The sequence below is a fragment of the Aptenodytes forsteri genome, unplaced genomic scaffold (assembly GCF_000699145.1).
Source record: "Aptenodytes forsteri isolate BGI_AS27 unplaced genomic scaffold, ASM69914v1 Scaffold9, whole genome shotgun sequence".
NCBI classification, from domain to species: Eukaryota; Metazoa; Chordata; class Aves; order Sphenisciformes; family Spheniscidae; genus Aptenodytes; species Aptenodytes forsteri.
Genome location: NW_008796217.1, coordinates 1,033,134 through 1,057,159, shown reverse-complemented (window position 1 = coordinate 1,057,159; position 24,026 = coordinate 1,033,134). Strand labels below are relative to the sequence as shown.

Sequence of the window (24,026 nt, the reverse complement as noted above, 5' to 3'; positions counted from 1 at the left end):
CATCCAATAAAGGATGGAGATTCTCCTTGGCTCTCTTCTTGTCATTAATATATTTGTAAAAACTTTTTTGCTGTCTCTAATCACAGCGGCCAGATTGCGTTCTAGCTGGGCTTTTGCCTTTCTCATTTCTTCTCTGCATGACCACAAGATCCCACCGTCTCCCACGGGACTCTCTCAACCAGGACAATCCAGGGACCCTACAGGGTGGTCAGCCTCATTTCATTCCTGGGTAAATCATTGAGTGAGTCCTCTTGGAACACATTTCTGGACACATGAAGGAGAAGAAAGTGATTGGGAACAGTCAGCATGGATCTAACAAGAGTAAATCATATTTGATGAAACATTGTTTTCTGTGATAAAATGACTGGATTTGTGGATGAAGGGAAAGCAGCAGATGTCATTTTGGGTGAATTCATCAAGGAAGTTTGACAGTGGCTTCCGCAATATTTTTGTATCCAAGTTAGGACCCTGCAGCCCAGATGGGAGGACAATTAGACGGGTAAAAAACTGGTTGCATGGCTAGGCTCAGAGGGTCATGGTTAATAGGTTACACTTTACCTGGAGTAACAAGTGGAGTACCACAGAGATATATCTGGGGACCTGTTGTGTTTAACAACTGTATCAGTGATGCAGAGGAGGCAGTGGGGCTTGCTTTTGTCAAATTTGCAGATGATCCTGTACTCAGAGGTGCAGTTGATGTGCTTCAGAACTGGGCTGCTGTCCACAGGGACCTGGGCAGGCTGGAAGAACGTGCCAGCAGGAGCTTTTTGAAATTCCACGAGGACAAATGTCCTGCCTCTGGGAAGGAAGAGGCCTTTTCACTAGTCCAGGCTGGGGACTGCCTGGCTGGGTAGCAGCTCTGTTGAAAAGGGGGACGTTAGTAGGCAGCAAGCTGAAGATGAACCAGCAGTATGCCCTGGCAGTAGAGAAGGCAGCAGCGTACCAGGCTGTAACGACAAGAATATAGCCAGTAGATAAAAGACAGTGATTATCCTCCTCTACTTGGTGCTCATTAGATTGTATCTAGACCACATACTGTGCCCAGTTTTGGGCCCTTCCCCAAAGGGGGCAAGGAAAATGCTAGTTTAGCAGAGGGCCAACAAGATAGTCAGTGGCTGGAGCACTTGTCCTGTGAGGAAAGACTGAAGGAGCTGGGTTGGTTGAGCCTGGAGAAGGGACAGCTTTGGGGGACCTAACAGCGTCTGGCAGTGCCTATGAGGAGACTATCAAGAAGATGGATCCAGGCTCTTGACTGAGGTGTGTGGTAGGAGGATGAGAACAAATGTGCATAAATTGAAACAAGAGAGGTCCTGGTTGGATATAAAGAAAAACTTTTTCATCATGAAAACAGTCACGCTCTGGAAGAGGCTGCCCAGGAAGTTGTGCGTTCTCCATCCTTGGAGATTTTCAAGGTGCAACGAGATAAAGCCCTGAGCCATCTGGTCTGCACTTGTATTGAACCTGCTTTGAGCAGGAGATTGGACTGGAGACCTCCTGAGGTCCCCATCCACCTGCATTATTCTATGATTCTATGAAACTCGGTCCTGAATGAAATAATGCTTATTTCTCTCCATCAATTGTAAAGAGAGCTTTGGATGACTAACTCAGCTGTAGACCTCTATATCATAAATATCTAATGTTAGACTACGTGAATCTCACCTAGTGGGCCAGCTATAGAACATGTGACTGGAGACTTAAGTTGCTGCAGACTCTAGAACATCTGTGTGATAAAGGTATTGCAGGTAGACTCAGTGCATCTGTCCATCTCCTTGCCCTTCCACACCTTGGTGTAAGAGTTTCCCTGAAATTCCTGCTGATCCTGACACCATAGCATGGGTTATGTGTGCCTTTTCTCCAAAATATGACCCTGTTAGCTCTCTTTGTGCTTCTTTCTCCTTTCCCCCAATTATTCTCAGCATCCCAAATGCTTCACATGGGAAAGAATTAATGATCCAATTATTCTTTCCTTTACCTCCCCTTTTCATCTGGAAGATTAGTAGATGACCTGTAAAAGGGAAGATGTACAGCCAAGGTGTGAGAATTGGCAGATGTGCATTCATGGTATGAAAGTTTAAATGTTACGGCACGACAAGTAGAGAGGAGACTTGGTTATGGTTAAGGGGGAAAACCTTAATAAGCATCATCAACCAGTTTCTCTTACAGAGTTTTTCACCAGCATCACTCTGTTGAGCAGACACCAGTATGCAGCAGCTGTCTCTCCCTCATCATTTTTCCCCTTCCAGTTTTGTCATTTTCTATAGGTTTCTTTCCTGACCAAAAAATTAATGGATCTTAGGATTGACTGGATGTAGCATTCAACAGTAATCATTGTACATCCAACAAGGAAGCGCAGTCAAGTTTATCTGCTGCCTGTAGGGTCTCGCGAGCTCAGCTATTAGTTTCTAAAACATTACATATGTGCCATAATGTTCACATATGTGGAAGCTGTGAACTGCATGAGTGGAATGCGCAGCAGAGTGAAACATAAAGGATGATTTACGAGTGAGTGTAAACACACACATGCTGATTGTGTTTTGATCGCTTATTAATTAGCTGGCAAATGCATGGGGCGAGCTCAAGCTGCAGTTGTGCCAACAGTGCGACACTGAATTTCATTAAGAGAATTCACAATACAGGAGCAGTGCACCGGCGCTGTATAAAGCTTCCTGGCAAGACCTGGGTGTCTGTGTCTAGTAGGGATCTATGGGTTTCTGCTTTCAGCCTTAGGTGCTGTCCTGCCATCCCTGCTTTGGAAAATTAAAGGGTTATTTATACATTATGCATCCTAAAATAGATTTGGGTATGGGTTTGGGTGTTGGAATGTGATATATTGCACAGAAGTTGAGTTGGTTCCTGCTTTGAAATGTAGGATCTAACAAAGTGCCATTTCTGAATGAAATATGATAATTAAATCTTGTACCCATTTGTATGTGGCAAGCTTGTTCTCCCTATGTTTTCTAACCTGTAACCCACCTACTTAGTGATCTGGCCTGTTATTTTGTCTGTTCTCCTCACTTGGATGAGAAATCTATCTAGATGACAGCAGTTACTGCTTTGTAGTCCAGCTCATCCTCCTTGGAGCAATGTGTAATACTGGCTTGCTGTAGTGGTGAGGAGTCTTCATCTCTCTTTATTCGAAATGGAGTTGCAGGAAACCTGCCTGGGGAGACAGTCAGTGTGAAAGTAGACAGTGTATTTTTCTACTTCTTTGAGTCTCCCAGCAGAATCCCAAGGAGAGTCCCTAGTAAGTGGTTTACAACTTTTTACCTTCATAACCGAACTCAAAAAACAATGTGCTGTGTTAGTTTAGATACAAGTATTTGCATCTGCTCACTTACAACTTAGTGACTTGATTGAAACTGCAGCAAGAGAGAGTAGCAGACTATGCAAATAGAAGCAAAGGGGTGTGCAAATGCTTGACGCCTGCAGCAACAGTCTTGCTACAGTGTGTTTGTAGACATAAGCCTCCAACTGTAGGAGTCTGGTTTGTTGTGGGCTTTGCCTACAACAGATTTATTATTTCCAGATAATAAATTGAATTTAGATCATATAATGACATCGGAAGATGTTGACTGAGATTGTGTCTGCAAGAGGTAAGAAGCGTCTTAATCCTCTTCACTGCCTCCTTTGTGAGAATTGGTTCTGAGTTTGATACATGTTTTCCCTTGGAGGCAGCAATGCCTTCCCACTGGCATTTCTTGACCTCGTAACATCCACCAGGGAAAGCAGGAGGATGTGATGAAACAGCTAAGCAGACTTATCCCGAAGACTCTCCTGTTATTTCAGGAATCTGTCGGTTTGGCATGTGTGGTTGCATTTCAAAAACATATATCATACCAGTGCAAGGAACATAGTTTTCCTACAAATGTAAAGAAACTATCATGCAAAATACAATACTTGGGGAGGGGATAAGCAAGATCTTTATAATCAGTCATACAGGGTAAATGTATTATTTAAACTAGAGAGGCTGAAAAACACACTTTGTGACAATGTGAGAGGAGTTTTCTGTGTTCATAAAGAGTACAGTACTGCTTATTTACAGTTTTTCTAAATAGAATTCTATTGCATCATCATTTAGCTTATTTTAGCAAAGAAAAGTAATTTTTTTTCAGTTACTCTGATTCTGTTCTGTCATGGAGCTGACAAAACTTGAGTTCTTGCGTATGGGAGTGATTGCTGATTATGGAGTATACAGCTAAGTTGAAGGAGAAAGTGCTCAAATACTGCTTAAATAACTTTAATAGTATGTGTTGTCTGAAAAAAGGCTGAACGTGCTGGGAATGCAAATGAGAATAGAGAGCCACTAAACCAGATGGTCAAAATGCCTTCATAAACTGATTAAATAGTTATGAATGTATCTTCTTTCACACCGTTCAGATATGCCAGATCATCCTTAGTCCATGTAGATCACTGTAACTGTAACGGCTGATCCATATGTAGGTTTCTGACTTGTGTGAATGAATTGGTATAGTCATTAATATCAGTGTACCTTCAAAAGCCCTTGAGTTGACATAATACATGGTCTTTAGCCCCCAAAGTGTGTGTATAGCTTCAAGTAGGTGAGCAGTACTGCTGAACTGAGGACTGAATCAATTTTGCCTGCTCAAAATGGGAGAGCTGTGTTTTTTGAGGACGAACTCTGGAATAACAGAGTGCACAGTGAGGTTTGCTATTAGAGAGTAGGATTGCTCTTAAAAACTGCCAGAGATATTAGTCTCATTCATTTAATAGAGCTGGACTATCAGAGGAAGCTCTGTGCACTTCTTTATTAACAACCTTGGAAGAATTTGTTATTAATAAATTCAAATACCTCACTACACGTGGAATGTCTTCCATAAGGCTTACAGATAACCCTGTGTTTTCACAGATGCTTTACATGGGACAATGGATGGCGTATTTCTCTTTGAAGATGTTGCTGTGGAAGACAGTAAAACCATGCAGGGCTATGATGCAATTGTTGTAGAGCAGTGGACTGTCCTGAAGGTATGTGTGCAGTTTTTCTTCTTTGATTTTTTTGTAAATCAAAACACTCCAAGACTGTGAGGCAGACTCTCATGTACTGATCTGTGCTTCAGCGGTACCAGACAGGCAACTGAGGTAAAGGGCTGCAACATAACAGTAATGCCAGTTAACCACACTCTAGGTTTGTACGATGCACTTTTGATTTTTATAATCTCCATGCTTATTGTGGGGGTAGGAAACATGAGTGATGGTGAGCAATGAAACTCATGGCTATCTGTCCTAAAAATACAGATGTCTGCTAGATTAACTGTAAAGAGGATCTCCATTGGTTGTCAGGGTAACATGATCGCACAAGTCACTGTAGCATCACAGTTTTAAAGAAGGCAGCCCTTTAGGTAGGGTTAGCTGCAGTAGGAGTGCACAGATAACTGCATTTGCTTCTGTCTGACCTCCTTCATATGCTGAAAGAACTGTATATTCTGGATAGGTCGCTATAAACAAACCACGTGTGTCATAGATTGGCTTTTTACTGATCCGAGTGCACGCTCAGATCAGTAGGAACATTGTTCAGATCAGATCAGTCAGCACCAATCTTCCACAGCAAATTTGATACACAGGTAGGTATTTGAAAAGCTGGGCTTAAAATTCTTTGTGACTTGAAGCAAAAAAAGAAGATACCGTTGCATAACTCTTAGAAGTTTTGTTTTGTTTTGTTTTATTTGATTAGTCTGCCAGAAATAGATGTTATGTATCTATAAAGGCAATGCCTGATCTTTTCACTTGGGATATATTGTAAATGGTGTAAAATCCTAAGAAAGACAAGCAAGGCACACACATGCCAAAAGGATGGATTAAGGGAAAATGGGACAGATGCTAGACTAAATGTGTAAAATTCCAGGAGACTAGGATTAAGAGTTTGGTTATTAGATGATGACTTTGTAGTGTAGCAAGAAATGGCCATATAATAATGGCTAGAAACTTCTTGAAGAACAGTGTAATGCATTAATGGCAGCTTTTCTTGTGCTAATGTGCATCTGAACAAACAATTCCTATATTACATTTAATGTTATTCCAGTTATTACAGACTTGACTGTAAGCTCTTGTTCATTTTTAGGGTCAAATTGTGGTGTTGCCACTCAGGAGCAAGGTTTTGGGATAATGACAGATGGTTCCATGAGTGCATTAGGTCAGTGCTGTTCAAGAAGGCAAATGTTAAGAAGGTTTAATGTTAACCATATGTTAAAAACTGTTAGGAAAGGAATAACGGGTGAAACAGCAAGCATATACTACTACATACTACTGTATAAGCCGTGGTTTGACAGCACCTTCTTTCAGAAGGTTATGTTAGCACTGTAAATGTTCAGAGAAGAGCAGTGAGGATGATCAATGATACAGACAGCTTCCATATTAGGAAGACTTTACACGGTGTGTCCTTTCAGCCTGGAAAAGAGAAGAGTTGCAGGGAGTGGAATAGGTAGACGTCTCCTAAATCATGGGAGGCATGTAAATAGGGATTGACTGTTTTCCTAAGAAAGGACAACCCATAAGAACGAAGGGTTGTCAAATGGCACTAGTTGGGGCCAGGTGCAAAACAAACAAAAAGGAGATAATTCAGGTAATTCTTTATGCAGCAGGCAGCAGATCTGTGGAACTCCTTTCTGGAGAATGCTGTGGGTTCAAGAAGTTTGGATGGGTTCAGGTGGAAGTGATGTTGTTTTTTCCTCTGCCTTATCTCTGTGTTTATACAAGCATTTTAATTCAGATCAGGAGTGCATTTTTGAAGTGAACCTCCTGATCCTCCCCACTTAATATGCCTCACCTGACATCACAGAATGGTCTCATTGCACAAACTGGATTCCTTTCAGTAGAAACTAAACCAGACGTGCTGAGAGGAAGTACACAAAATATTTGGGGCAGGTATCCTACATGCTTGCCCTGATACATATTACTCTTCCTTAGCTGTCACTTATAGCCCTGTTGGAGACAGCTTTCTGAGTTAAATGGATTCTTGATCTGAACCAGTCTGGCTCTTAGACAACCAGTGAAAGGTTCTCTGTCTCAGTAGGATAATGCAAAGTTATGCATAATGGCCCCTACGCACATCTTAGTTTGCTCTGTGTGGACACAAGAAAGTTCATCTCAAGCTATGTGACAAGGACAGCATCTGATAACGGGAATCCTGTGATGGCAGAGTGGTGACCACAACACTAGGACACAACAAAAGAGTATCTTCTAGAAGGGCCCCTTGAAGTGTTAGAGCCCTGGTAGGTGGAGTATCATTTGCCTTCAATTCTAGCAGTTCCATGCTGGAGACACAGCTGGTCAACAGATTAAGGAATCAACCTCCCAGTGCCATCTGGTGTGTCAAGAGATGCTCAGTGCTGCATACCGTGTGTGTGAGGGCTAACATGGAGAATCTCTTGTTCCAGACATAAGATTTGGTATGTGCAATTTCAGAAACTGACTGATAGCATATACACAGCTTCTTGGTATGATCAGATTATTCTCTGCTGTAATTTAAAATTTGGATGCTGGGTGTTCCCTGGCAATTTTGCTCCTCTGAGATCAAGTGCCCCTCTTTTGGGGACGTTATGAACGTGTTACCCACCAACCTGAAAGTGGAGGAATATGGAGAAGAAAAAGCCTGCTGAAGAAAGGAGGTTGAGGCATTGGGCAACTCTGGCAAGGTCTTACCCATTTAGAGGAAGAGCAGAGACATAATGCTTTCTGAGACATAATAGGCATAGATAGGTAAAGTGATCAAATGAATGAAAGAAATACTGGAAGCCGGGGGATCTGTAGGCATTTGCCCAGTGTCGTACCCAGAAGACCAAGTCACCTCTCTGTTAAACCCCATCAGAATTCACCTTTATTTGCCATAAATAGGGTATAATGCAGTGGCACAGGAAGAGACTGTAAAATGGGGGATGTAGAGGGAAGGAGACAGAGTTCAGTAGTGACAGAAGATGTCCGAAAGCCAGTAAGGGCTTTGTTTCTGTTCGAGTACTTCAAAGTATAATTATCACAGAGATAATTATGGAGCAGTGGAATGACTCATTAATGTAGACTTTCTTACTTTTTTTATATAGGTTCAGCTCTGATCTAGATTAACCTTTTCCATTTGTTGTTTTCATTTGTACCAAGGCAGTGGAAGAAGCCCTGATGGACACCATGACGTAAATGTGTATAATGGATCCTTATATTAAATTTGTATCAGATTTGATTATCTGGCTGAGCTATGGACTTGTTCATCAGATGTGGTCTGAACTGAATGTAAATTTATTGTGCTGTATCCCAATTAAGAGGAAGAAACAAACAAAAGAATCCCAGCCACAACAGAAGAAAGCTGTTTTTAAAAAGGAAGACATGTAGCATGTATCAATGCCCTTAATAATAAAAAGAGAACCTTTCTAAATGAAAAGGTGAAGTTCTGCTGTTTAACCATAGAAGCAAAAGAGAGGGTCTAGCACACCTCTTAGCAGAGAAAGTGCTGCCTTTTTAATTGCTAAGGGTAATAGAGAAAACAAGCTGAACAGTGTGATGCACTCGCTATGTGTGTAAAATGTCAGTTTGTAGAGGATGTAAAGCTCGCAGCTGTCACAGTATGTGGTCCCGCCAAGCAGCAGACAGGATGTAATAGCTCTGAGTAATTTAACTCTTTCTTCTCAAAGTAGAGCTGTGGCATCCTCTGCAAATGACCACAGGACTTCTAATGACAAAATGCTGCTCTCATCCCTATCACTTTAACTCTAAAAATGTCAGGGCACATTATTTCCACCTCAGCCTCTGAGATGTAGCACTGAAACTTGTTTGATGGTTTTAATTCTGCTTGTGTAGGCAAATGTGGGTAGGCAGTTCTGATTAATCAGAGCCTGCATGATTTCCCTCTCCCCAACTCTAATCTGTCACCTTCTCTTCCCCGTTACCCAAGACAAAATAGCTAATGCTGTCTTTAAAGTTGAGCGCTATAACATTTATTTTAGATTTCTGCATTGTTCTGCTTCTGAAGCCTTGTTCATTCTGAAAATATTGTCCTTAATTTACAGGTATTTTCTCATTGAAAATCTTCAGCTGGTGATTCATCACTTTCTTATTTTCTGCTATATCATATCTTTGGTGTACTGACATGAATTAAAATCTCAAATACATCATGGTGTTGCCATTTTCCTGGCAGAACTGAACAGGTTCAGTGTCCACTGTAGACATGGTAAACCTTTTGAAGTGCAACATATCAAAAGATTTAAAAAATGATCTCTGCTGAGCTTAGGTTGCAAGTTGCCTTAATGTAAGCCTTGAAACAAATTCCCTGGAATTGAGGATTTGATTTGTCTGTAAACCTGATTTAGGTCATATGTCAGTTAAGATACATTCTGCTGTCTCTAGCAATGGGAGAAAGGCATGACCAAGTCAGCAAAGGAGCTGATGGCGATGGGCATGAAATGCAGTTGTGTGTGTGACCCTCTTCACCACCCAAAGGACATATATGTTGCCTGGGTGTAATATTTCAGTATTTCGCCCCTTGTTGCTTTTCAGGAAAAGCTGAACAAAAACCTTCAGGAGCCTGTTATCTTCAACAAGTTTTTATAGTTCTTGTTTCTTTTTTTTATGTAAGATACAAAAGCAGCATATATACGTATATATTTGTCTACTGAACTCAGTAGACATATGCTCTATATAGGATTAAAACACACAGGCTAATCTTTCTTTGGTTTTGTTGATAAAATTAGTAATAAAATCTAGCAATACGGATTTGGAACTTTCCTGATACTTGAGTATTGAACGTCTAACAAAGCAAACACTTCTTCCATGTGAGTAAAGGGCACTTGAACTAAACAGGCAGAAGAGCACAGGATTTAAGCCAGTCTGAATAAAAAATTACTTCCTGTCTATCGCGGCTTGCTTAGGTTTTGTGACAAGATCAGAGATAAGGATTAGTTCTCTGCTCACCCCTAAAATCTTTCAGGAAAAAGTGAGCATACCAGATCTGAACTTTCCATTTAAGAACAAGCTGAGGAAAAGTATCTGTCCTCTTTTATACTTTCTAAAAAACTACACAGGGCACAAGTCATGCTTCTTTTCCCCAGCAGGTCACCTTTAGCCGTGCAGTAGTGCCCTGGCTAATGCACCTCTTTGACCCCGTGCTGCTGCCAGGCAGGTTTGGGAGGGGCCTCAGCATTTTGAGGCACACGGGAAGCAGGTGCTGGGACCCCATAAATCGCATACGCAGCCTGCACATAAGCGAAGGGCAGTGCCAACGTTTGCTCTCCTGCTGCCTGAACCAGTGGCAGTAGAGGGTCTGTGCTTCAGCTGCGTTTCTCACATGGAAATAGATTATTAGTTCCATGATGGTGGAGCGGTGCACAAAGCTTTTTTGCAAAAGCCAGATTTTGTTCGAGAAAAAATTATAACCAAAGGAAATTATGCTGGGGAAGCTGCATAGAGATGATTAAGCTGTGTGTGGTAAGGCACCCCGGAGTATACAAGTTCCCAGGTAGTGTTTTTCTATATCGGGTTTTTTCCCAAAAACAGTTGATGGACAAAGAGTAAAATCAGCATTCACCTTAAGGTACAGTGCACAAGTGTTGCAGGAATTGTGAAACTAAAAATGCCAGAGTTACTTAAGAAAATGTACTGATGGATTGCTAGATCACATTTATTTCTTGTGCTCCGTGGCCAGTTATGTGGAGTTGTCCTTTCACGTGTACGTTGCCTGTGCAGTTGTAAGTTTAACCCATTTCATAAGATGCTTCTGTGCTTCCTTTGTGGAGAACTCTCTGTGTCAACACGTTCACCTTGTGGAGCTTTTGCTACCTATCCTGTGCTTCAATAAATGCAAAATTGTGTTGCTGTGCAAGTGTGCTTCTGTGTTTACAGGCGCAGGCAATATCAGGAGCACTCAAATGTTGTTGTTAGTTTATACGTACGCTAGAAAGTAGGATTTGCATCGGCAGAAGTCACTGAGAGAAGTGGGCTTCGTGGGCACAAGAGCATCTTTTGGTTGTTTTTTATTTTACCCTAGATGTGGAGACAGATGTGAACGCTACTCAGCAGCCTATGTGTGTATTGAAATTGTGACTGGATACATCTGAATCGCAGAAAAACTGTCTTAACAGGATGCTACCCCATATAGTGTTACAGCCTTATATATTCTCAAAAACATTTCACAGTGCATGAATTCACATATATTTAGTAATCATAAATAACTCTAAATTACATATGCCCAGAATAATGAGCAAAAAGCCTGTCTGTGGATTTATTTATCACTTTTTTTTCTATTAACTTTCCAGTAAGGTCCCACTTTGGCAGCTAGTCTGTGTTGGTCAGTGACCCACCTGCTGCCAAAAGCCAGTGGTGGTTTCTACGGGTGCAGGAGCCATCCCACACCCCTCTGCTATACAGCTAATGGACGTGTAGCAAGTGTCTGCTAGCAGGGTGCTGTGGTGTATTACACATGGAAATTTAGGAGCAGCTCAATACTAGAGGAGCATAGTCCAACTTTTATTGCTGAAACACTTGTGAAACTTCTCTCTTGCTTCCAATAAGTGTTTTTAATGGATTGATAATGGTATATTATTAGCAGAAATTACCTTTTGGAAGAAGTCTGAAAAGGAAAAAGGCAAATAATTCACAAATTTAGAGCTTGGATTTAGTCTCCTTGTCAGCTGTGTTACTGCAAACATAAAACATTTGCAGCATGCTTTTACCGGGTCATTGTCAGGCAGCCCATATATTCAATTTCTCTCATTTTATTTTCCCTCTTTTCCACTAAGGTGCAAGTCCTGCCTTCGCCACTTCCTCTTCCTCCCTTCAGTGCCCTGGGAGAAAGCTCTGGCTTTGGCAGTGGTGGGAACTGGTAACCAGCCCTGGCTGGGGGTGCACGTTGCCACCCTCATGGGCTCTCCCCTCTATTTTTTGTAAGGAGCTGGGTTTGAACGCACTGCCCCTTTTTCCCCACAAACAGTAGGTTACACTGTCAAAGCGACTCGTGTTTTTTACTTCCCATCCTCTTTGCCATCTGTCTGTAGATCTCAGTACGCAGTCTGTTAGGATTTGCCAGTAGAGGTTTTATTAAGATTTATTTAATGGGATTGTCAATCTTCCACTCTTTAATCCAGATTGGAAAAAAATATTAAATAGTGACAATCCATAGCTGCCTTGTAACTAAATCACATTCACTTAACCCAGGAAAGAATGATTTCTAAAGAACTTCTTTGTGTCTCGCAAGAGCTTAGTAGTTGTCTTGTTTATTATCTTGCTGTGGTTAAAATTGCCGCAGTAGGGGGGAAAAAGAAAAGAAAAATTGTTAATGCAGTTGTTTGTGTGGTTTGCCCTAGATATTATCATTATCATTTTTTAATCATTTTTTTTCTAATGAGCAGAAGCAACTGTGCAAGGAGAAAATGCTGAAAACAAACAGTACAACTATAAATAAAATGAATTCTTTTCATGTGATGCAAGTCAAGGGAAAAACCTAACTCAATATGCTCTGGCTTCTTGACACTCAAGGTGTGATCAGAGATTACTTATCATCCACAGGAGAGTGGGAAGCAAGTTAATTAAAATTTTCCACCCTTTCACTGAATGAAATGTCTCCCAGTTTGAGACGCATTATTTGAACACTTCTTTTTCAGTAGAGCTCTGGCACGTACTTTCTACTTCTGCTGGTGTTCAAATCCAATATTTGCTAGCTAGAAAGAGCATTGCAATTTCGTCTTATGAAACCGTATGTTTGAAATTTTATTTCCATTGCCTCAAATAATAGTAGATAAAATAATTTTAATTGTATTAACTGTAAAATGAATACAAGATGACTCTTTTCCTCTGCACCCATCCCCCAGTTATTGTTTGTTTAGAAGCATTTTTGCTTTGGAAAGCATTTAATATGACACCAATTAAAGGTCTGTATAACCATGACTCCTGCTGGCACACAAATTCCAGTCGTGGGATAGGATTACAACCGATGATTCAGGAGGGGGAGGGAGAAGTCATTTCTTGTGGTCTTAAAGAAAGCTTCAATTATCTGTATTTGCAAGTAAGGAGCTTGAAGCCCATATGGATTACACCTGTTTATTCAGGAGTGACGCCTTTCTCTTGTCTATCATCTTCAAACACAGCCAATTATTAGGAGTAGTTTATTCCCCCAGGGACCTGAGGAAGAGGTGCGCTGTCTGACTCCAGCAAAGCATCGTGCGGAGTCGGTGAGAGCTTGTTAAAGAGCATGTGGAGCTCGGAGGAGGTGTGCACCTCTGCATAATGTACACGCCTCCTGCCTCCAAACAGCCTGACACACAGATTGTAGTGTCAGGTACCAGCACATATGAAAAATAAGAGGTCATCTTTTTGTAACAGTTGTACAGCACTCTTTCAACAGAGTTTTTTTTACGTTTCCAGATGTTTTTTTTATTTTTCTTTAAGCTTAATTGACTTTAACCTTAAATTTAATTTCTGATAACTTTACACTTTTCAATGTGCTTTACTTGCTCTTTTCCCTTCTGCCCATTGGGATTGTGAAACACAACATCATCTGCTGCAGATGATGCTTAATCCTGACAAGTCAGACGGGTCCAAAGCCAGTCGTGTCTCGCCACTCAGAGCCTGCAGGGACAGCGGGCTGTGGCAGGAGCGACGGCGCATCCCTGAAACAATTTGGTTTCTGCAGCAGCCAAATGAGCTCTGCGTGGTATTGATGTCCTTCCTCATTGCCGTAATCTCCCTCTGATTTTTGACATTTGTTGCACATCCTGATGCAAGGAAAAGGTTCTCCTTGCTAATCACCAACCTTAGGCAATGCATTCAAAATAGAAATCCTCTTTGCAACATTAGATGTTGCTTGGGGCACAAACAAGATCTGCTGTGCCGGTCTTTCCTGACCTGCTAGTCTCCCACCCTCTAAATGAGTGAGCTCCTTCTGGTTTTTCCTCTACAAACACTGTATGATGGAGGGAATGTTTTGGTCAGATCCTTTTATGTGTTCTTCCAGGCGCCTCATGGCAGGCTTGCAATGGTGGATACTCTGACCTTATTCTTAATGCTCATGTTGCATATTTTCGTCTTTATTTTTGGACGGTGTTGTTGACCATTCTCATAAATCTCAGCGTGTTATTAATGTGTTTTCTTGAGACATTCGCTCTTAAAAGCATCTAGATATGTCACAATTTTTGCATTACCCTCGGACACTCTATTTTAAAAACTGGAAAGAGGGCGGAAATACCCATCTTACGGAGGGAAATGGGAATCTGAGGAGACTCTGAATCTACCACGATCACAGCTGTAGGATAAGTCCTGATCGCTTCAGAGGACACGAGTCAAAGGCCATGTGGTATTGCTCCCCTCTTGCAGGGCATCTCTTTCCTCTCCTGGAGTCAGCAATTCTGGCCTGTACATGGTGATGTTGTAAAGTAGCAGTATCTCTGTAAGTCCCTGAAAGCCTCTGTGCAGAAATCAGAAGTAACATTAGTAGAGCGTTCTCTTGCATGGACTTTATGGAGTAGAGTTTTTAAACATTCTCCTTTTTAAGCAGGAGTGATACAGCTGCTTCAGCTATTTCCATTTGTAGTCATGATCAGGTTTTTAACAGGTATAGCCAGGCAGTCATTCAGTTATGAAGATACCAAGTGACCTAAATTACATTCGTTAGAAGAAAGGAATAGCTGAGATTGGATTTCACTAAAATACCTTGAAATAACTACAGCAGGATTTGGATTAGTTCTGATCAAATGACTATTTTATTACTGTGGAATAAACGGATTTTTTTGGAGCTGCAAAACTCTTGTGCCTTACCCAGTGTTGAGAATTGGCAGTTAAAACTCCTTGCATGCACGTGAAACCAGTGTAAGTGCCTGAGCTTTTTGGCAAATATAATTGTTATTGCAAAGGGATATAGCTATATTTGTAGAGACTAGTAGTTACCATTTGCCTGCTTTGTGTTTATTAAAACTAAAAACTAGTAAATATGCTCTAGCATCTCTTTGTTAAACTACTGAAAGTCTTGGCAATCAGACACCTCACTGGTGTCAGTCTCTGTTGAAACCACCAGTGGTTCTTTCTGTGCGAATTACAGGGTTTGCCATCCAGCAGAAAGAGAATTAGCAAGGGTCTGCTGGGTAGATCTGCGGCTGGAGACAGACTTCTGCACTGAAAAGCAACGTTTTTGGTCTCGCCCACAGATTTCCTGATTCAAAGTAACAAGGAAGCAATGCATATTTGTGGGTGATAAAAGGAATAGACCTGTACTTGTATTTTATTTTTGTTGTTGTTGCCCATTTTGCTTTTTGATCCATCACGGTAGAGTAACCCGACTGATTTCAGTACAGATCTTCAGGATTTACTCTAGCCTAGACAAGAGCAGAATCCAAGCAAAGCAATGTTGTCATTTTTTAACTACTTGAATATCTTTTTGCTTGGGCGGAGATAATTGATAAAATACAATGAATTTGGCCTGTTCAGATCTGGAATCATCTAAAGCTAGATGGATGACTCAGGCAATGTAAAAACAAGATCACAGACATTTACCATTTTAAACAAACTCATTTAACAGTTTGGGATGTACAGGCTATCAGTCCTGTGTCTTGTGTTTTCGAACATTTTCCTTCCTGCCTAGCTGAACATACAAAATGACCCACTTCAGTACAAAAACCCTTTCTCCCTGCCAGAAAACCCACACACGTATTTTTTTCTTGGGGTTTTTTTTTGTGTCAAACTGAATGTCGTGCTCTAAGCGATGATGCTAACTGTTGATTTTTCTTTCCTAGGGAGTTGAAGTGCAGACAGATTACGTTCCGCTGCTGAATTCCCTTGCCGTGTATGGCTGGCAGCTGACGTGCGTGCTTCCTACTCCGATTGTGAAGACAAATAGGTAGGGAGGGGATGGGCAGTGTGCCTTTCGGCCAGGGAAGTCGCTGTATGAGCACCACAGTCCGTACAAGCAATTCTCTGTGCAGTTAGCATGGATTTCCTTGCCATGCGCGCAGTAGGTGCCCTTGCAAACCCTGCTGCAGCTGTTCTCAGGGGTTTCGGAGCACCACAAGCCGCGTGGGGCAGGAAGCACGTGTCTGCTGGGCAAAATACTGCAAGGTGGCAGTGTGGTTTCTGCATGAATTTTCTGGGTGTTGTCTCTGCCTCTCTGTAAACTCCTTGATTGTAAAATTCCTGCTCTGGATCTCCCAGTAACCCCTCCTAGAGCAAAGACAAAACCTGTGATAACATTTGTTGCCTATCTGAAGAAAAGTAATTTTATTCTTAATCGATGTTTGTCTAATGCTGCTGGCATACACAGTCTAGCTAGGCAGAACCATGTGAGATTGGTGTATCATTACTCTAGTAGCCTTGTTCGCATATATAATCATTCTGCGGTCTACTTTGCTGGTATTAAAATTCTGAGTTTTTAAATATAAATGCAAGTCATTTAAAAATACTCTTTGTAACTGTGGTGAAAAATAATCATCCCACTTGTTAATCATGAAGATGGCGCATTCTGGATTTTCACTGGTCAGGCATATATTTATATGTACACTAATATAATCAGTCATGATTTTTTATCTTAAGAAAGTAAAAATATGCCCAGTTCTTTATGCGATCTAGATGAAGACTACTCCTACACATAAAAGCCTAAAAAGTAAAGGCCATCTGTGCTGGGGGAAAAATGGTATTTAAGTTTTTCATATATGTTTAAATATAGGAATGAATGGAAAATCATAATTATGATTTGTAAGCCCTGTCTCTTAAAGGTGAATATGGTTTTCTTTCTCTTCTAGCTTTCTGTATCCCATTTATAACTTCAGTAACACGGGTCAGGTTGACGGTGCAGAAGGGCACCCACCCAGTCTAACCACTGGTGGCATTTGGTTGCGCCTCCTGCCGTGCTGCAGACCTGTAGGGAGCACCCAGCCCCATTCCGGATCGGTGCCCCAGGAGGGAGAGAGGGAGCACTTTGGTGTCGCTGAGACGCTGCTAGACACAGGCACCGGGGCGCTTGGGCGTCTTGCTTTTTGTTCCAAACAATTTATTCTGTGTTTACACACTAATGCTAAAACATTCAGCAAAAGTATGCCACAGGCTGACAGGCTCTATCAGGCTGAACAGTTGCTCTTTTTCCCCCCCAAAATACCAGGCTGCTCAAAGACACTGGGGACAGGCAATGTTTAGGTCATTCTTCATTTTGTTCTCCTTTGACCTGCAGAAATAAATGACTGAGATGGATTTTCGCTTTGAATGATGCTGGATGTGAATTTAATTCATTCTCAGGAGTGTGCATTTGTTTCTTTTCAGGGAGGGGAATTTATCTACAAAGCAAATTGTATTTCTTCAGAGACCTTCTTTGCCCCAGAAAGCGAAGAAGAAAGAATCTAAGGTAAATAACCTTGAGTTCCTGGTTTCTTTGTTTTTTGTTGGCAGTATTTTAATATTGTAATTGATTTCCCATAGAAGTAAAAATGGTCTATTCAATGTTTCTGTACTACAGTAGCAAGACACAAGGAATTGAATTGTTCAAATGAAAGAAACAAAAAATGCTCCAATGATGTGAAAGCTCTTGTATTTCATTCTCTGTTGAACTCACGGCAGCAGAAGAGACGTAGATTTCTCTGTACAGCTCGGCCATAAACCTCCATACGTGACCTAAAATTCCCTGCCCATATTCACTGCCTGCAAGGTGGAACCAATACTATTTTCTTTCACCCATTGCCTGTCTTTTCTATTTAAATTGCTCTCTCTTTCTTGCTATGTGTTTTGGTAGAGCCTAGCACAATGCAGGCCTCATCTTGGCTGGTGTTTCTATCTGTTGTGTGAATGTTAATGAATTCTGCTAGAATTTAACCAAAAAAAGCCCCCTGAATCCAGCTAAATGATCCGAGAACGCAGCTGACAGCTAATGATGTACATATGTGGATACACATATGTATTCCCATTTCCATTTTTAAATGTGTAGCTGTGGGAATCCCTGCCCAAACCTGTCACGCCGTACAGCTTAGAGGGCAGTAGAAAGACTGGAAACTGGGAAAGTGCTGACCTTCGTATAGTACTCGAATTTGCCTTGCCCTTTCAGTATGCAGAGGGATCAGAAAAGCCAGGTGAAGTACGGAAAGGATCTCTGAAACCACATGATGAAGAGGTTGCTAATTAATACAGTCTCGTTTTTACTCTAGCTCCGTGCACCTATGTGAGTGCTGGCAAGCCAAATGTCACCTGAAGGAGTGGTGCGCTTGAGGCCCTGCAGAAGCCGAGCTAGAGTAGGACATTGGAAATGCTAAGCAGAGCTGAGCACTAGGAGCGTTTTACCCAACGTTTTGGTTAACTACAGATAGTTTTCATCTATAAACCCCTCATTGGTTTGGAGCCAGGTTCTGTGAAAGCCGTCTTTTAGATACAGAAGAGACCAGGAGAGCGTTTGAACTGACTGAAGCAGGAGAGAACTGCTGGGAGCACGACTGTGATTTAGGATTTACCCTCTCTCATTAGTGAAGCTGGAGCCCAGAGTATTCTGTGAACGCGTTACAAAGCCCATCTTTCTTGTTTTTTCTCTTTGTTTTCAGGTGATGAAAGGGATCTTGGGATGAGGGTTGCCGTGCCTGTATTTGGTCATTCATTTCCTACCACTGTGTGTGGTTTTAATGAAAAGGGTGGGACCTTATAAGCAATTGTATGACTTCAAATAGAGGAATTAGTGTGATACTGATTTCTTGTATTATAATAACAAATGCATACCATCCAGATGACTCGAAGCTTTGTTTAAATTTTTTCATTTGGGGATATAAAAACTTATTTGACAATGTCTGGTTGACAAAACAAAGGCTTTACTTTTGGCAGTGTTAAATATACAGACATATTTGAGGGCAAAAATTACTACAGCACGTTTTCATACCAAAGGTCAAGGAAAAATGGGGTACGTTGATTATAGTTATATACAGAAATGTAAGACCAGTTCAACGTCTGTAAGTGGTTGCTGTGAGTCACTTCAAAGATGCCAAACCCGGCATTTGATTAAGTTGCTGAATATTCTGCACATACAATGTCACAGGCTCTCAGGCGTTTTTTAACTTGTGATACGGCATGTCTGAAATGTTTATAGGTAACCCCTCGGAGGAGGGAAATAGGCTGATAAGATTAAAAGGACATTGCAGTGTTGGAAACGGATCCATCCTATCTATGCACACCAACCAACTGCTGTTGAGTTTAGCCAGAGGAACTGAAAAGGAAACACGCAAGGAGTGGTACCACTTATTCTTCTCTTCAGTGAGACAGAACTACTCTTATTAGTGCAATATTCAGTCAGTGACGAGGTAATCGTGTTCATTCACTTTATACAAAAGTGATGCTTATTTCAGCAGAAACTGGCTGTATGCATTTTTGTGAAATACAATATAAATACCTAAGTATACATACATCGGCACATAACACACAGTCTCCTACAGTTTGATCTTTATCACATTTAGGGCCCTGATCTTACCTTCCATCAAAGAGAGCTTTGAGTTAAAGGGGAGCTGTGGGTGCGCAGCACTTCTGCAAATCAAAGAGAAAAATATTCAGGTGTCTCTGAATTTTAAACAGTTGAGCTCTAGAACTGAGATGTTATCTTTCCTCTTTCTCTAAATTGTAAGGCTATTTAAGTGAAAGATAGCTTCCTCTAAGTAAAACCAAGAAGAATCTTGTGAAAGCCAGTTTCTTTTTTTTTTTCCCTTTTCTTTTTACATTAATTTCTGGCTAGCAGAAGGAAAGAGCATTGCTCCATCTTTCTAATCTAATAAACTTAATGGGTTTTGAATGGCTTTTTGATTAAGGAATAAATAGCTAGACCAAAAATTTATGAACACAAGTCCTTCTTTTGACCAACTTTGGCACAGACCTGGTTGCGCTGGAAAAAATGGCTTTTGGACCACAGCTGAATTTGCTGAATGTCCTGATGAGATTATTTATGCCATCCAAACATCGCCTCCTAACCCGTCCCTGAGTTTCCATCAGCGTGGACACTGCTGACGAAACAGTTGTGCACATTCACATGTACGTAGCAAACTCGTGTAGGATGGCTCAGCAGTGGCTTGGAACGTGGTCTGGCTTTCCTTGGGAAGGTCTATTTATTTTTTGACAAATGAAGCAGATATATTAGTGCCGTATTTGTCAGACTTTATATATGTTACACCTGTCGAGTCAGTATTTCAAGGTACTGCTAGTTCCCCTTTTTTTTTCTTAATAGTAGTTAAAATGGTTCCTCTGAAATGGCAGCTGTGGTAAGTCTTGTAGCGAGTGCTGCAAGAGGCAGCTTCATGCTTTCTGATCAAAAACCATTCATACAAATGGTTCAGAATATTTTACTGTTTGGGTGTAGTCTTGGGTGTAGTGTTAGTTCTGCTGCTAACCTGGTGAAAAACATTGGAATAACGCCATAGGATTGCTTCCTCCGTCTGCACTTGTGCAGCTTTGCACACAGTGCAGGTTGTCTGCCAGGATGCTGTGGGCCTCAACAGTGACACAGCGTGTGGAGAGGAGCCCACTAGGTGCGTGAAACAGCAGAAGCAGGAGGCATCACAGTCTCTTTTCTCTGTGTAATAGATACATACATGTAGGCACAAATGATGTTAAGCCATCTGATTTAGTCATGCAACTTTTTTTAATCTTAGGTCTTTTTGGTCAAACTAGTCTTTGAATTAAAACTAAATAATAAAAACATTTCTAGTCAGGAAAGTAAATGTCCATGTGAGATTGTCTCTACTGGTCTTTAACATTTGGATCTCTTACTTGTAGTTTCACTGGAGGTTCTCCAAAGAAGACATGCACAACAAACAAATGAAGAAATCCACAAAGGCTAAATTAAGTACTAGGGAGAAGCAAATGGCAGAGGAGAAGCAGGAATTTGAAGTCACAGAGAACACAAGAAACTTAGAAGCGCAAATCTCAACAGCAGCCAAGCCTGATCCAGAACAGCAGCTGGATGATGTCATAGACTTGGGAGATGAGGTAGCTGGGACCGACAACAGAGGTACCCATCACGATGGGGCGTCAGAAGAAACATGTCCTGCCAGTTACAATACTGATGACAATGACGCACAGGTCTGCCTCGGCCAGAGTGCGTCTGGCTGCTGCGCGGATCAGGCAACAGAGGGGGGAGATTGTGCTCCAGTGTCGGACGACTGCAATGGCAGCGGCGGGGCAGGGCTGGACGTGGACTGCTTCTGTGAATAAGACCTACGCGTCAAAGAGTCCTGTGAGTTGCTGATACTTTGCCAAGGCAAAAGAACGGGTTTTGCTAATCACCATCGCTAACTCCATTGCTCAATTCAGCATTTCTTTGGCATTGTACTTGCTTTGCTCCTTAGCACACCGATACCTTGAAGTTTTAAGTAACTACAGGGCCCGAGCTTTTTAACCCACAGAAATTAATTGCAAAATTCCGTCCACTTTACAGAGTGGGAAATGCCCTATGCTATCTCCTAGAGCGACGCTTTAAATTAAAAAGTAGGGACAGAAAACATACTCGGGTTTTTCTGTAACCGACCTTAGCAAACTAGGTTTGTGTCTAGGGCAGGGCAAACGTTCCACTTGGTCAGATTTTACTCTAGAATACTTCCTTGTCCACGTATCTTTGCTGGAGAAGTTATTGTGCCATATGTTATTTTGTCGTTAAGCTTGTGGTGTCATGAAAATGGTATTTGGGCTTAAACAGGCTGAAATTGGAAAGCTTAGATGAGATGGCTGTTACCTGTATTTATCTCCAATAGCATACTTACTGAGGATACTCTCTTCTGAATTTTATTAACTCTTGCAGATCTTTAAGCAATAAGCAAATCATGTGCCTATTTCAGGCACGCTGGGTAAACAAACCCCATGGTAAATTTGTGTGAGGCAGATGATTCCAATATAAAATGCAATTTCCTATTCACTCACATTTATGTTCTCTTTGCCAGTCAACAGTTCCTCAATAGTTGGGGGGGTTCAGAAGATAGAAAAACAGGGAAAAAAAGGCAGATAAAATGTATGTCTTTCTGTGGCTACCTTCACTGAAATTGGAATTAGATGTTACCTCCTGACCCTTCAGGTGATTTTGCACCACCTCCTCGCTGTTACAAAATATGTCCTGGGAAAGAACTGAAATTGTACACAAATAGCAGGGGCCGGTGGCCAACAAATGTCCCTAAATGACCTTACAAAATGCAAATACCTTAATAGAGGGACTTTTTTATACAAGTAACCATATTTTGGGACTGATACCTAATAGAATTCTGTAAAATTACCAACGTTTTTACGTTTGGAGCTACATTGAAATACTTACAAGTGAATGTACATGTGTAATATAGTTTCTGTGCCAATGTTCTCCAAGTACTTCAGTGTTCTTAAAAACGTAGGCAGTAGTTGTTTCTCTCTTCTTAACTGCCTTCACCCCTATTTAGAAGTGGTCAAGTAATCTGGTAACAAGGTGAGAAATACATTCTAAGTTCCCCTGGTTATTGTTTTCTAAAGCAAGAGCTCCGTAAGTGATTTGCTGTTTTTTCCCTTGACTGATTTGTGCCTGATAATTTTCCTTAGTCTTCAAATCAAAATGCTGTACAGAGAACTCCGTTCTGTATCAGATGTGCACCTAGAGCAGTTCAAAAGCATCTTCCATGCCTAGAAATTATACAGTTGGCAGAACATTGCAGAGAAGGGAAAAACCATACCACTTTGAATATTCATCTAACTGGGACAACAGCACTCGAGCTTAAACCATTCCATTTCACACGCACAAAGCACGGTGGTATTTTTTTCATTGATTAAAGAATTTTTTTATTTTGAATTCAGTGTTTTAACCACAGGACTATAAGTAACTTCAATTTCTGGTGGTATTTTTCAATTATTTCTGAAATTAGACTGAATTTCTAATAGCCTGAAAAAGCTATTCTTTCAATTGTTCTACTTAAATACAAGGTCTCTGCTCTGTACAGTTTTAAGTTCCTGTTTGCACATTTTATTAGCATAAGATCCTTCTACTGATGGTTTCTATTTCAAGGACTAGCTTTGTATTAATCTTGTTTAAAAATATACTGTATTTAAGGAACATTTTACTAGTAGAAAGTGTTGCAGTAGAAAGAACTCTCCAAACACTTTTGAAAAGAAAGCATTTATTGGATTGCAATTTGACCTTGTTTCACTGGATCCCAACTGCTTACAAAACTAAAGAAAAATAAAGGTCATGAGGAGATTTCTTATTTGTGGTACTTGCACAACTGCCAATAATTTGTCCACAAAAGGAGGAACTCGGGGTCTCCAAGTGGTGATGAGAAGGGAAGCTCCTTACTACTGAATTAGCAGTAGTTACTCGTGCTAGGGAACTGCTACTTGGTTTTCCGTCACCAGTCTGACAGAGCATGTAAGGGTCTCCGAGAAAGTTGCACTTGTTTAAGTGAAAGCTTGATTTAAAACTTTGTTCCTGTAAATGCTGGAGTGGCTTAGGGTTGGGAAGATTCAAAGAGAAAATTCATGGGTTTTCAGTTTCAAAAGAGCAAACGGTTTTGGTTTTATAGTCGCATAATCAATTCCAACATGTGACTCTGAATTACTCTGCGTTAGTTCAGCTGTCTGGAGTTGTGCGCGTGCTTTCACCGTGCCCCTGCCTCAAGCAAACTGAGAGAGCTTAAATCACCTTGTAGAGGGATGATACAGACGGGTGAGGGCTCGGGAAGACAGGCTTGGGGTACAGCAGCAAGGCTCTGCAGCTGGTATGTGCATTGGGTATCTCAGCTGCGTTTGCCATTTTGGGCTTGAAAAAGCAAGACCACCAGAGTGGCCAAGGAAATCAAAGAAAGCAGTTGTCACCCTATTTGAAGCCTGAATGGAGAAGAGAAAGGGCTAGGCCAGAGCTTAACTCCCGTATCTGAAAACCTGGCCAACACGGGGAAATAGGCCGACAGTGGAGAGGCTGTATGTGGGAGAAGCCGAAATGGGACTTTGGTTGCAGAGGTACGGCCTCTCTCTCTCCCCCAGAGAAGCCACAGTTACTCTGAGCCCCCAGCTCCATAGCAGGGTTTGTCACCCCCAGCAGAAGGTGGAAAGAGGAGCCAGGCCCTTTCCTTTCCCGTGGAGAAGCTGCCATTTTCAGC

General features: G+C 41.4%; 1 protein-coding gene across 1 annotated transcript in view; it reads left to right on the top strand.

The window, feature by feature from the left end:
* Nucleotides 1–21,417, top strand: part of RFTN1 (raftlin, lipid raft linker 1) — a 93,114-nt gene extending 71,697 nt beyond the window's left edge. Inside the window, exons 6-9 of the mRNA XM_009288591.1 lie at nt 4,868–4,983; nt 15,714–15,817; nt 17,230–17,311; nt 20,698–21,417. Of these exons, the coding sequence (XP_009286866.1) occupies nt 4,868–4,983; nt 15,714–15,817; nt 17,230–17,311; nt 20,698–21,135 (740 nt within the window). The 3' untranslated portion in view covers nt 21,136–21,417. The remainder of the gene's footprint in view (nt 1–4,867; nt 4,984–15,713; nt 15,818–17,229; nt 17,312–20,697) is intronic.
* The last annotated feature ends 2,609 nt before the right edge of the window (nt 21,418–24,026 follow it).